Source organism: Salmo salar, chromosome 07 (assembly GCF_965601325.2).
Source record: "Salmo salar chromosome 07, fSalSal1, whole genome shotgun sequence".
NCBI classification, from domain to species: domain Eukaryota; kingdom Metazoa; phylum Chordata; class Actinopteri; order Salmoniformes; family Salmonidae; genus Salmo; species Salmo salar.
The window spans coordinates 24,315,471-24,330,483 of NC_138297.1; the positions used below are offsets into that span (position 1 = coordinate 24,315,471).

General features: G+C 43.2%; 2 protein-coding genes across 2 annotated transcripts; one reads left to right on the forward strand and one right to left on the reverse strand.

The window, feature by feature from the left end:
- Positions 1-954: 954 nt before the first annotated feature.
- Positions 955-4,694, forward strand: LOC106608726 (prostaglandin D2 receptor 2). Its single transcript, XM_014206826.3, has 2 exons — positions 955-1,417; positions 2,979-4,694. The coding sequence occupies exon 2, from the start codon at positions 3,026-3,028 to the stop codon at positions 4,082-4,084; it is 1,059 nt and encodes a 352-aa protein (XP_014062301.1). The 5' UTR covers positions 955-1,417; positions 2,979-3,025; the 3' UTR covers positions 4,085-4,694.
- A 93-nt stretch (positions 4,695-4,787) lies between these two features.
- Positions 4,788-7,865, reverse strand: LOC106608727 (G-protein coupled receptor 4). The gene is made up of 3 exons (XM_014206828.3): positions 7,150-7,865; positions 5,986-6,936; positions 4,788-5,649 (listed from the first exon to the last, which is right to left on the reverse strand). Exons 2-3 carry the CDS (start codon positions 6,570-6,572, stop codon positions 5,253-5,255), a joined length of 984 nt encoding a protein of 327 aa, XP_014062303.1. The 5' UTR covers positions 6,573-6,936; positions 7,150-7,865; the 3' UTR covers positions 4,788-5,252.
- Between the last annotated feature and the right edge of the window lie 7,148 nt (positions 7,866-15,013).

Below are 15,013 nucleotides of genomic sequence, written 5' to 3' on the forward strand. Positions count from 1 at the left end.
TTGGAGTGAAAACCAACAGGACGGTTTCTCTCCAGGAACAGGGTTGGATAGTCCTGCTCTATATAGTGCACTACCATTGACCAGGGTCCATAGGAGTCTAGTCAAAAGTAGTGCACAATGTAGGGAATAGGGTGCCATTTGTGACGCACATTAGAGAATGCCTCTAACCTCTGTTTTACCACTTCTGTTTAGCTTAGCATGAAACCAGGGTTCTACAACCACTAGCAACACCCATATGCAGTGGGATTCTTACTAGGCTCCTATTAGCGTGGTCTCAGATCTGTTTGTGCTCTTGCGTGCTCCATTGCTGTCATTGTCAAGCCAAACTTGACAATGACTGCCAGTCAGTTGGCATGATTGTATAAAGACACTTGGACTCAGGCTCCTATCAATAAAAAAATAAAGATCTTACAGCCAATGAGCAAGACTGTCCTTTGAGATGTCCTTTGAAATGACATGTTTTATGCCGCCGTGCCTCAGCAACAAAAACAACTAAAAATAAAAGTGTGTACTGTATGACAGAGTGATAGACTGTTTCGTCAACATGAAAGAGACGGCATTGGTGTTTCTCTACAAGTCGGGTGTGTCAACATGTTTTTGTACTTGCATGAACGCGTAGACACGCGGCGCGTATCCCCAAGCCACAAGACAGCAAAATAGCTAACAGAATGGCTACATGGACAATCTCAGCTGACCTTTGTATTTTATGCACACGCGACACTGACACTCCAACACACACACAACACGCACACACATTTATACTGACTCTACACACATGCACATATAATCAGCATATAAACTGCTGCTACTCTGTTTATCATATATCCTGATGCCTAGTCACCTTACCACTATAGATATCTACCTCTATCACTCCAGTGTCCCCTGCACATTACCTTTATTACCTTTACTTTCTCGTGTTCTTCTTATTTTTGTTCTATCTTATGTTATTTTTAGTGCTACACTGGATTGTTGGGTTTGGAGCTTAAAGTTTCCACACCAATCATAGCGACCAACAAAGCCAGCAGAAAAACACTGTTATTGCAGTAGGGTGTCTTGCTGTGGTCTTCAGCAATCTCTTCATCAACATTTCCCAGAAAGTGTCTGTTTGTGTGTGTGTGAGAGAGAGAGAGCAAAAGAGAGAAGAAACGGAGTCTGAATGCATCAAAAGATTCATAGAGCGTATCAAAACGACAAGGTTACAGTGAGGAGTGTGGAAATTAAGATTTTTGTCTTCAATCTGTCAAAAGCTTATCATCCCCTGGTTCAACTGACTAGTAGGTGTGAATGTAGGTGCGTCAGTGCGTTTGAATGCACACCCATCATAACTACACTCATCACAACCAGCGCAACAAGTCTCCCAACGTGGACTCGGCACAAGAAACACTGTTGCATCTCGCAGTGGAGACAAAACTCTCAGGTAACATGTGCTTTTATTTGTAATCCATTCATTTTAAATGTTTAATTCAAATGTACTGAACAAAAATATTAAACGCAACATGTAAAGTGTTTTATGAGCTGAAATCAAAGATCCCAGAAATGTTAGATACGCACAAAAATATTTCCCTCAAATGTGCACAAATTTGTTTTACATCCCTGATGGTGAGCATTTCTCTGTTGCCAAGTTAATTCATCCACCTGACAGGTGTGGTATATCAAGAAGCTTATGCTGGGGACAATAAAAGGCCACTCTAAAATGTGCAGTTTTGTCACACAACACAATGCCACAGATGTCTCAAGCTTTGAGGGAACGTGCAATTGGCATGCACATCGTCCTTAGCAGCGTCTAGACCTGACTGCAGTTCGACGTCGTAACCGAATTCAGTGGGCAAATGCTCGCCTTCGATGGCCACTGGCATGATGGAGTGTAATCTTCATGGATGAATCCAGGTTTCAAATGTCCCGGGAAAATGGCAGAAAGTATTTATGGCATCGTGTGGGCGAGCGGTTTGTTGATGTCAACGTTGTGAACAGAGTGCCCCATGGTGGCAGTGGGGTTATGGTATGGCCAGGCATAAGCTACAGACAATAAACATAATTTCATTTTATCCATGGCAATTTGAATGCACAGAGATACTGTGAGATGGCCATTCATCCACCACTACCACCTCATGTTTTAGCGTGATAATGCACGACCCCGTGTCGCAAGTTCTTCCATGGCCTGCATACTCACCCATTGAGCATGTTTGGGATGCTCTGGATCAACGTGTAGGACAACGTGTTCCAGTTCCCGCCAATATCCGTCAACTTCGCACAGCCATTGAAGAGGTGTGGGACAACATACCACGGGCCACAATCAACAGCCTGATCAGCTCTATGCGAAGCAGATGTGCCACGCTGCATGAGGCAAATGGAGGTCACACTAGATACTGACTGGTTTCCTAACCTCGCCCTTAGCTTTTTTTTTTAAGGTATCTGTGACCAACGGATGCATATCTGTATGCCCAGTCATGTGAAATCTATAGATTAGGGCCTAATTTATTTATTTCAATTGACTGATTTCCTTATATGAACTGTAACTCAGTAAAATCTTATAGAATGTTGCATTTATATTTATGTTCAGTATAGCTGAATTCCAGAATAAAGACTCATTTTTGGATCTGGATCTTAAGTGTATTTAACTTGAAATGTAGGCTTACACAAAAGCTCTCAATTTGATATTAAAGACACATGAAAGGTAGAATGTGATTATGTGCGATGGCTTTTACCTTTACAGGCAAAGTCAGCCTACAAAGTGTTTACAATGAGAACAGAGGATGTGGAGAGGGTGAGATGGAGAGATAAACCACATCTCTCTCTCTTATTAGTTTGAGATGGCAGGGAGATGTTTTCAAGCCAACCTTTTGTACAGAAACCACAATGACTAATAATGTGTTCAACAGTTGCACAACATTATCACCTGCCAAGTTCGTGATCGTCATGACTACTAACAACATTACAATCCTGAATGACTCTTTGTGTTTTCTTTGCAATGGGCACAGGAATTCAGAGCCAAAGTGGACAAAGCGTCAGAACCAGAATCTGAAAGATGACCACTTCCAGCAGCCCTGTCTACTGCCCTCTCATCCAGGCCATGGTGAACGTAAGCGTGCCATCCAACTCCTCGGCCAGGGTGGGGGCTTTGAGCCTGGTTACGGTGTGTCTCCACGGCCTGGTCTCCTCCTTCGGTATCCTGGAGAACCTCCTCATCCTGGGGGTGGTGGGCTTCCGCGTCCGCCGCACAGTCATCAGTGTTTGGATCCTCAACCTGGCTGCCTCGGACCTCCTTTCCACAGCCTCCCTCCCCTTCTTCACCATCTTCCTGGCCCGTGGAGAAACTTGGACCCTAGGTACCACCTTCTGCAAGCTCCACTCCTCCGTCTTCTTCCTCAACATGTTCGTCAGCGCCTTCCTGCTGGCAGCCATCTCCCTGGACCGCTGTCTGGTGGTGCTGAAGCCCGTCTGGGCCCAGAACCGGAGGAATGTACGCCTGGTCGGAAGAGTGTGTGGTGTCATCTGGGCCCTGGCAATACTCTGTACCCTACCGTACTATCTGTTCCGGGATACTATTCGCCGGCATGACGGGCGGGTCATGTGTTACTATAACTATGCCCAGTACCTCCTTGTTAGGGAGTTTGACCTAAGAGAGCTGTGTGAGGCTCGCCAGGATGCCCTGGCCTTCTCTAAGCTCCTGCTGGCCTTCATACTCCCCCTGGTGGTCATTGTGGGGAGCTACGTGTTGGTGAACATTGGTATCATGCGGCGTGGCCGCGGAAGGCGCTCTTACCGCTTTGTGCGGCTAGTGGTAGCGGTGGTAGTGAGTTTTGTGGTCTGCTGGGCTCCGTACCATATCTTCAGCGTACTGGAGGCTGTAGCCCAGTACCAACCCTCCCTCCGGGGCCTCGTGGCCCACGGCCTGCCCCTCGCCGCCAGTCTAGCCTTCCTCAACAGTGTGCTAAACCCCATCCTCTATGTGTTCAGCTGCCCGGATTTGTGTGGTAAGATCAGACAGTCTCTGGGAGCGGTGCTTGAGAGCGTGCTGGCGGAAGACCTAGGGGAGTTCGCACAGCGACGCAGCACCCAGCACTCCTCTATCAGTGCTTCATAGCTGCTGCTGAGGGGGATGAGGTCCCACAACAACGCCCCCAGCCTGAGAGGAGAAGACTCCAGGGCGGAGGAGGAGCTGGAGCCGGAGTAGAAGAAGCCACACCCTGCTGACTGAGAAGTCTGTCAAATTTGGTTCCGGTCCAGGTTCTGCAACTGTGGGATACATAATGATCGATTGATATATCATGGAATTTTGAATCAGTATCATGTACAACATACACCCAGAAGTACTGAGGGACATATTTTGTGTGTTTTTGCAATGCTTCTCATAGCGTGTTTAATCTACTGATATGTAGAGCAATGTGAACTGTAAAGTATAGGCTCAGCTGTACGCTAGTATGCTTTTATATTTGCTTGCTGATTTTTTTTACGGTACTCATTCCGAATAGGCTAAATACATTTGGTATATTTCCGATGGTCTTGTAGTACAGCCTTGACAGACAATCATGAACATTAAAATTATCCACAAAACTGTATGACGGTCACTCGGTTTCAGCTCTACCAGTGAACTGAGAATGCACTGGCATCCCGTTATTCAAACCTCTGCTCTGAAGCTGGACCACCTTTTACTGTACTGACTAAGAGAGAACAGCTGCGAGGAATGGTTTGATTCTGTACATGTGTTTTGGTATATATTTCAGCAGCTGAGGATGGTATACTCTTTTTTTTGTCGAAAGATATATCTGTAATGAATAAATCATGTATTTCAGTTGACGTTATTTACTGCGATAAGCAAATTAAAGTATACAAATCATGACAAGCAAACAGTCAAGACATTATGACATTATTATTATTATAGTGCATTCATATGACAGTAGTAACTGAGGCAGCTATGGCAGTGCATCAACAGGTAGAGAGGACGGGCACAGCAGAAAAGTGAAGTAGATGGACCGCTATTTCCAATTTCAGCTAGCAACATACATGCTCTCCCCACTAGGTGGCACAATTGCTTGTTTTTTCCATCAATAATGCTCAGCAGTCAAACCAGTGGAGTCAGTTCCTTGAGCAAGTCCAAGAAAACACTGTAATATACTGTCTGTATGTCCAGTCTCGCTACACAATGTGTCCTGCTGCTGAATTCAAACTCATCAAAGAACAGGAAACAGGAAACAAAATACGGATTATCCAGGTTTTCTTCATTCAAAAACAGTTTGTCCAATCCAGTGTTTTTACACATTGTCACTCGGATCAGGGTTTCCTCTGAGACTGAGTCTGACCTGTTTGGGGGCTGTGTGCCCCCGTCCCAGACAGGGCGTTAGGGACCTGCGGAGCTCCAGACGGGCGTTGTGACACAGGAAGATGTAGAACAGAGGGTCCAGCAGAGTGTTGAGGCTGGTCAGACCGTAGCACAGCCGGTAGCACAGGAAAATGGACCGTTCCAACTCGCAGGGGTCGTCTATGAGGAGGAGGGAGACAAAACGGTACCCCCCAACCAGATGGTAGGGTCCGAAGACGACAATGAAGATGACGGTGATGACGACAAGGATGCCAGTGATTTTGTGACGGTCCTGGTTGGAGACGGAGGGCGACTGTTGGAGGGTCACCCCAATGCGGGCGGAGGTGTAACTGAAGAAAGTGAGAAAAGTACAAAGGTCAAGGGTCATGTCCGTATCAGATAAATATGTTAGATGTGACCATTTGACAAGACTCTTCTGATAGCCATACATACTTTTCCATGCAAGAAAATGTTATTATGGTGGTGTTTCTAGTTTCTATAGTTACTACATGTATATAAAACCAACTTAATGTTGGGTGTCTAATATCAACAAATATAGACAAATTGTTATTGAAAAACATTAAAGGGACATACATTTTGCGGAGTACAGGCAACATTCCTCCTTTTCCTCATGAAATCATACATTCAGACAGCCAATCATTCCTCATACTCAGTTTCCCACTCACCCCAGTATACCACAGGGCAGCAGGAACCCCATGATAACTGTAGCAATCTTAAAGTGGGCATATCTGAGGCTGACGGGGTACTGCTCCAGACACAGCAGCCTCTCTGCGTCGAACACCGACGGAAGCAACCCGCCTAAACAGAACAGGAAGGTCAGCATCCAGACCACCACTCCAGACACTGCCGCCACCCGCACCGTCCGCACGCCACGACTACTCAACGGGTGTACTATTGCCAGGCAACGGTCCAACGCTATCAAACAGAGAAACACCACGCTAGCGTAGACGTTGACGTAGAAGACGTAGCCCACAAACTCGCAGGCGGGGCGGCCGTAGGGCCAGCGGTGAGCCCCCTGGAGGTAGAGGATCCATAGGGGGAGGGTGAGCAGCTGGAGGAGGTCAGAAAGCAGCAGGTTGAGGATGTAGACCAGCTGGCAGCCACACCCACCGGAGCGGCCCAGTTGGTACAGTCCCCAGAGGGACAGCAGGTTGCAAGGGAGACCCAGTGAAAAGGCCAGGCTGTAGATGTAGGTGAGACCAAGTGTGTCAGTGTTCAGGGGGAGGTTGCAGCTGTCACTGTTGTTGGACATGGTCTCTGACAGTCTCTGGGTGAGGGCCGGAACCCTCAAAGTCCTTTTACAAGAAACCAGGTGCTACAGTACACAGGTGCTTATATCACCCTCTGATACAGATCTATATTCCCAGAGAGAGACGGCGGTGTGAGAGCCTCTGCATTTTATATCCATTAAATTAATTCACAAATGCAATAGTAGAAAAGGTGAAAATAGATGTGTTTGACCGAGGAAGTTGTCTCTAATCGAAGTCATCCATAAATTCATATGCTTGTGATCTGTCCATATTGTTTCTATTAGCTCCCAGAGTCATGTGTCCAGCACCAATATCTTGCTCTGCTTAGGATCTATTGATTGGGTGTCTCTAGTCCTTGTGGAAAACCTGAGGAGAATGATGATGAAGATGATAAAAGGATAATTTTACAACATTATTACAACATTTCTACAACATTCAATCAGAACATTACGCATGCATGTACAATACAACCATGTCAACTGGTGCAATGGTGCATGATATTCAAAGTAAAACGCACTCAACTAAAGCATGAAAAAGAGATTAAGCACAAGAAAACATTTTGAGAGTCTTTTCACTCACCTCTCCCATATCGTTCCACAGAACCCCTTCTTCCCTCAATCTGCTTGGTGATCTGTGCAGCACAAAGTGTCTGCGTCCTCTGAGGGAACACAGCGTCTTAACCCCAGGGCCTTGTCTGTTCTCTGGTCGTTTTCCTAGACAGGAAGCCCACTTCTCCAGGCTTTAACAGCAACATCCTGAGAACACAGGAGAACGCCTTTCTCCTCCTGAACAAAAACACTCACTCCTCTCCTCCCTCTTCCATCGTTCTCTGACCATTAGAGGAGGAGAAAGTGAGTGAGAAGGAGAGTGGTGTTATGAGTGTAGGAAAGGAAAGGAAATTTAGAAAATAGGTCTATGAGGGACAAGGGTGGTCATTTGGGTGATGTGTCATTGAGTAGTTCTCAGGCCCCCTTTGTCCTTACATAATAAAGGTGTAACTGAAATCAGTAATTCGATGAACTGTTATGGATTCTCTTCTTCTAACAATCTGTGAGTTTGTTGTTGGTTGGAGAAACAACTGAGATTTTTGGTTTAGATTCTATAACATATTTCCCTTTTGTCTTCTCGAAAACAATGCATTCCTCAGAGGTGTACTTCCGTGTCAGAAAGCAGGTCAGAGATAACATGCCATAGAGGCTCTGTGATGAGAGGATCAGCCTCTGCATCGGAAGAGGTGGAAGTGATTGACAGGCTGAGATAAGAGCTTAACAAAGAGACCAATATAAACTCAACACTCAACATTCAACACCAGTCTATGGACCAAAGAGGCAGTGTAATCTCAACATTCAACACAAGTTAATGGACTCCTTTCAGATGACAGTCATCTTTACTAAAACATTCTCTTATGGCCTTTAGGTGGAAAAGAAAATTTAGTTTAAAAAAAAAATATTATATATATATGTATATATGTATATATATATGTATATATACACTGCTCAAAAAAATAAAGGGAACACTTAAACAACACAATGTAACTCCAAATCACACTTCTGTGAAATCAAACTGTCCACTTAGAAGGCAACAATGATTGACAATAAATTTCACATGCTGTTGTGCAAATGGAATAGACAACAGGTGGAAATTATAGGCAATTAGCAAGACACCCCCAATAAAGGAGTGGTTCTGCAGGTGGGGACCACAGAACACTTCTCAGTTCCTATGCTTCCTGGCTGATGTTTTGGTCACTTTTGAATGCTGGCGGTGCTTTCACTCTAGTGGTAGCATGAGACGGAGTCTACAACCCACACAAGTGGCTCAGGTAGTGCAGCTCATCCAGGATGGCACATCAATGCGAGCTGTGGCAAGAAGGTTTGCTGTGTCTGTCAGCGTAGTGTCCAGAGCATGGAGGCGCTACCAGGAGACAGGCCAGAACATCAGGAGACGTGGAGGAGGCCGTAGGAGGGCAACAACCCAGCAGCAGGACCGCTACCTCCGCCTTTGTGCAAGGAAGAGCAGGAGAAGCACTACCAGAGCCCTGCAAAATGACCTCCAGCAGGCCACAAATGTGCATGTGCTCAAACGGTCAGAAACAGACTCCATGAGTGTGGTATGAGGGCCCGACGTCCACAGGTGGGGGTTGTGCTTACAGCCCAACACCGTGCAGGACGTTTGGCATTTGCCAGAGAACACCAAGATTGGCAAATTCGCCACTGGCGCCCTGTGCTCTTCACAGATGAAAGCAGGTTCACACTGAGCACGTGACAGACGTGACAGAGTCTGGAGACGCCGTGGAGAACGTTCTGCTGCTTGCAACATCCTCCAGCATGACCGGTTTGGCGGTGGGTCAGTCATAGTGTGGGGTGGCATTTCTTTGGGGGGCCGCACAGCCCTCCATGTGCTCGCCAGAGGTAGCCTGACTGCCATTAGGTACCGAGATGAGATCCTCAGACCCCTTGTGAGACCATATGCTGGTGTGGTTGGCCCTGGGTTCCTCCTAATGCAAGACAATGCTAGACCTCATGTGGCTGGAGTGTGTCAGCAGTTCCTGCAAGAGGAAGGCATTGATGCTATGGACTGGCCCGCCCGTTCCCCAGACCTGAATCCAATTGAGCACATCTGGGACATCATGTCTCGCTCCATCCACCAACGCCACGTTGCACCACAGACTGTCCAGGAGTTGGCGGATGCTTTAGTCCAGATCTGGGAGGAGATCCCTCAGGAGACCATCCGCCACCTCATCAGGAGCATGCCCAGGTGTTGTAGGGAGGTCATACAGGCACGTGGAGGCCACACACACTACTGAGCCTCATTTTGACTTGTTTTAAGGACATTACATCAAAGTTGGATCAGCCTGTAGTGTGATTTTCCACTTTAATTTTGAGTGTGACTCCAAATCCAGACCTCCATGGGTTGATCAATTGGATTTCCATTGATTATTTTTGTGTGATTTTGTTGTCAGCACATTAAACTATGTAAAGAAAAAAGTATTTAATAAAATTATTTATTTCATTCAGATCTAGGATGTGTTGTTTAAGTGTTCCCTTTATTTTTTTGAGCAGTATATATATATATATATATATATATATATATATATATATATATATATATATATATATATATATAGTACCAGTCAAAGGTTTGGACACACCTACTCATTCCAGGCTTTTTCTTTACTTCCACTAATTTCTACATTGTAGAATAATAGTGAAGACATCAAAACCATAAAACAACACATATGGAATCATGTAGTAACCAAACAAATCAAAATATATTTCAGATTCTTCAAAGTAGCCACCCTTTGCTCTGATGGGTAGAGCGTACGGCCCAATACATCACTGGGGCCAAGCTTCCTGCCATCCAATACCTATATACTAGGCTGTGTCAGAGGAAGGCCCATAAAATTGTCAAAGACTCCAGTCACCCAAGTTATAGACTATTCTCTCTGCAACCACATGGCAAGCAGTACCGGAGCACCAAGTCTAGGACCAAAAGGCTCCTTAACAGCTTCTACCCCCAAGCTATTAGACTGCTGAACAATTCATAAAAATCGCCACCAGACAATTTACATGGACACCCCCCCCACCCTAAATTAACTTTGTAGCTCAGGAACAGGAAAAAAGCCACCGACTGCACAATTGAACTTGTTTGTGGAGAATGGGAGTGTGAGACAATGGTGGCTAGGCTGTATTTTTAACACATGATATCAATGTAATCTTTCTCATCTTGCATTTTCCTTCAAATACTGTATGTCACCAGACTGAAATCCAATAGGTGCTGACAGTTCCAAGATACCATCTTCCCTAAGGGCAGTTTGAATAGAAAGAGCTTTTCATCAGTTTTTATTGAATCATGTACAGTGGATATCATTAATATTCAACCCCCTTGGATTTCTTAAAATGTTAATGTGTTACAAAGTGGGATTACAATTGGCTTAATTTCATTTTTTTTGTCAACGATCTATACTAAATACTCTATAATGTAACTTTTTAAAGATGAATGAAAAATAAAACACTAATACAATATATTTGGAAAGTATTCAGACTCCTTGATTTTTTACCACATATTGTTACGTTACCGCCTTATTCTAAAATGGATTGAAAACAAATTATCTTCAATCTACACACAATACCCCATAATGACAAAGCGAAAACAGGTTTTTAGAAACATAAATACCTTATTTACATAAGTATTCAGACCCTTTGCTATGAGACTCAAAATTGAGCTCAGGTGCATTCTGTTTCCGTTGATCATCCTTGAGATGTTTCTACAACTTGATTGGAGTCCACCTGTGGTAAATTCAATTGATTGGACATGATTTGGAAAGGCACACACCTGACTATATAAGGTCCCACAGTTGACAGTGCATGTCAGAGCAAAAATCAAGCCATGAGGTCGAAGGAATTGGGGAAGGGTTCCAAAACATTTCTGTAGCATTGAAGATCCCAAGAACACAGTGGCCTCCATCATTCTTGAATGGAAGAAGTTAGGAACCACCAAGACTCTTCTTAGAGCTGGCCACCCGGCCAAACTGACCAATCTGGGGAGAAGGGCCTTGGTCAGGGAGGTGACCAAGAACCCGATGGGCACTCTGACAGAGCTCCAGAGTTCCTCAGTGGAGATGGGAGAACCTTCCAGAAGAACACCTATCTCTGCAGCACTCCACCAATCAGGCCTTTATGATAGAGTTGCCAGACCGAAGCCACTCCTCAGTAAAAGGCACGACAGCCCGCTTGGAGTTTTCCAAAAGGCACCTAAAGGACTCTCAGACCATGAGAAATAAGATTCCCTGGTCTGATGAAACCAAGACTGAACTCTTTGGCTTGAATGCCAAGCATTACGTCTGGAGGAAACCTGGCATCAGTGGCAAGGACTGGGAGACTAGTCAGTAACGAGGGAAGGATGAACAGAGTAAAGTACAGAGAGATCCTTTATGAAAACCTGTGCAGCGGGTCTGAGGGGGTCTGAATACTTTCCGAATGCACTGTGTATCTTGATTAGATATTGACCCCCCTTTGGCAGCTATTACAGCTGTGAGTCTTCTTGGGTAATTCTCTAAACGCTTTACACACCTGGATTGTGCAATATTTGCCCATTATTCTTTTCAAAATTATTCAAACTCTGTCAAGGTGTTGGAGATCATGGCTAGACAGCAATGTTCAAGTCTTGCCATAGCTTTTCAAGCAGATTTAAGTCAAAACTGTAACTTGGCTACTCAGAAACATGCACTGTCTTCTTGGTAAGCAACTCCAGTGTAGATTTGGCTTTGTGTTGTACATTGTCTTGCTGAAAGGTCAATTTCTCTCCCAGTGTCCGGTGTAAAGCAGACTGAAGCAGGTTTTCCTCTAGGATTTGCATGTGCTTAGCACCATCCACCAAAAAGTGTATTCCTTTGCCATATTTCTTTGCAGTATTACTTTAGTGCCTTGTTGTAAACAAGACGCATGTTTTGGAATATTTTGTATATTTGTATTCTTCTTGTCACTCTGTCATTTAGGTAATTATTGTGGAGTCACTACCAATGTTCAATCTAAACTGCGTGCCGGCGGGCAGTAGCCCACGGAGAGAAGAACTAAGTTGAACTTCACTCAACTTTCTAGAGTTTTCCCTGTTAGTTAACACTATCAACGTTTCCCTTTACTGTGGCAATTGTGATCGAATCAAAGCAATATTAGCCACTTTCAATGCAACATGTCGAAACAAAACAAACTATGAAAGAGATTTTGTTGTAGACAGGATGAATCAGAGTAGGATTCTATTGCACATGACTCAGCCCATACTCTACACAGACCGGTGTGGCATAATCAATCAAAGCTGCAGTAGGCCTATATGCAAATAGACCATTGCCGTATATGGATCTGTGCCATTTACTTTGAACTGGACAGTGTTTACAGCAGTGGTCATGTGTAGATGAAATTTGCTCAGTGCGGAAAACAAAGAGGGAACATTGGTTACTACCCACTGGGGACAAACTAGTTGTTTCAACGTAATTTGTCAACGTATTGTGATGTGGAATCTACGTGGTAAATACATTGGATTTGAAAAAAGTCATACTGTTGTTTTGAGAGTGAAATTTCAACCACAGGATTATGTCATCATGGTAACCAATTTTCAACATTGAAAAACCTTGTATAAAATATGTTGAATTTGTACCTTAGAAACAACGTCAGATCTTCAATGTTATATCCACTATCAGAAAAAAAGAACTATAGGCTGGGCAGCACCTCCTACTGGAGAGTTGATCTATCTACAGCAACCATTTGGTCTCCCATACAGGTTTTTAACTAAGCCCAGGTTTGATATTTGTATCTACTATTGCCAATGTGCAATTGTGAGAGTGATTGTTGAGAGATCTCCACTTAAAAACGAGATAGATTCACTGTTGCTATTGAAGTCATTCCAAAGGGTAGGTTTAACAGAGCAAATTAAATGCGACCATACTTTATCACTCATATCAATGATACTATTTAGGCCAATATAACATTTGCAGTCAACAGCTATTGTTTATATTAAAACATTTTGGGGGGGGGGACAATACAATAGGCCTAGGGTTACAAGCTCTGGTTGATTTCAAATGTAATTATTTTGAATTGTGTTTGGTTGTCAACGCAATAAAACGTTATTGAAAGTGCATTTAAAGTTTGATTTGATTTAGTCCTAATCTTTAACTTAGATTTTTGGTTGAGGTGGAGACGTTCATTATTAGACAGACTTAGTCAGAGGCACAGATGGGACTATCCAAGCAGAAGATAAATCTCCTTCAAATGTTGATATTTGGTTGCATTGACAATGAAACATAATTCAATATCACTTTTGTTGACAGGTTAACAAATAATATGTTGGATTCACATCTCAACCAAAAATAAAAGTTAAAGAATGGGATTAAGCCAGTGACTCAGATGGGACTATCCAAGCAGTCGACACTGTACATCTCCTTTAAATGTTGATATTTGGTTGCGTTGCCAACCAAACAAAATTCAGTATTACTTTTGAAAGACAGTAAATAACCTAAAGTTAAGGCTGTCTTACAAACAAATGTAACATTCAACCTCAAAATGAGTAACACAACCAAGGACACATTTTGAGGTTACTGTAACTATACATTTCTTCTTAAGTAATTATATCAAGTTTGCATGTTCAAGATCGCATGCATAGGTTGTTGCACGTCTGAGATCTTCACAATTGCTATAATAATCTGTCAGAATCTTGAACAGCATTGATCACTTTCACCATATACTTTTAATATAATTTCAACTGAAATCCAGGTCATATGGTTCTGCTGTTAGATGAAGCACAGTGATAATACATTATTTTGTTGTATAAATAAACAAAATATCTAACATTGTATTCCCATTTGAACTTTGCTGTGCTGTTAAATAGTTGCAAGCTCAATGATAGACATTTGAGTGACAACTAAACCTAAAATCTGACTTTGTTTTTCCATTGGAATTTGGATGCGCTTTTAGATGGTTGAAAGCATAGTGATAACACATTGGAAACCTTTTGCTATCTTTTTGAGTGGGTGAAAATAGGTTGAAATCTCATTGATCAATGTCTCAACCAAATATTACCCAATTATCCATGTTGAAATGACGTGGTCTGTGCCCAGTTGTTACAATTTTGTTGATCACAGCCATTGAACTCTGTAGCTGTTTTAAAATCACCTTTGGATTCATGGTGACATCCCTAAGCAGTTTCCTTCCTGTCCCGTAGCTCAGTTTAGAAGGACAACCGTATCTTTGCTGTGTCTGGGTGGTTTAATTCATCCTCCACAGCATCATTATTTTCTTGACCATACTTAAAGAGATATTCAATGTCTGATTTGTTATTGTTACCCATCTACCAATCACTGCCCTTTTAGGTCCAAAAGGCTTCTTAACAGCTTCTACCCCCAAGCCATAAGAGTCCTGAAAAGCTAATCAAAGGGCTACCCAGACCCCTCTTTTACGCTGCTGCTACTCTCTTTTTATTATTTATGAATGGTCACTTTAACTCTACCTACATGTACATATTACCTCAATTACCTCGACTAACCGGTGCCCTCTCACATTGACTCTGTACCGGTACCCAATGTATATAGCCTCGCTATTGTTATTTTACTGCTGCTGTTTAATTATTTGTTACCTTTATTTTACATTTTTTACTTAAACCCTCTTAAGGATTCGCCCCTTTTGTTAAATTTTCGACTAAAATGACATACCCTTGATACCATAACCTTGATACCATTTGAAAGGAAACACTTTGAAGTTTCTGTAAATGTGAAACGAATGTAGGAGAATATAACACATTAGATCTGGTAAAAGATAATACAAAGAAAAAAAACATGCATTTATTTTGTACCATCATCTTTGAAATGCAAGAGAAAGGCCATAATGTATTATTCCACAAGATGGCAGCAGTGTATGTGTACAGTTTTGGACTGATCCAATGATCCATTGCATATCTG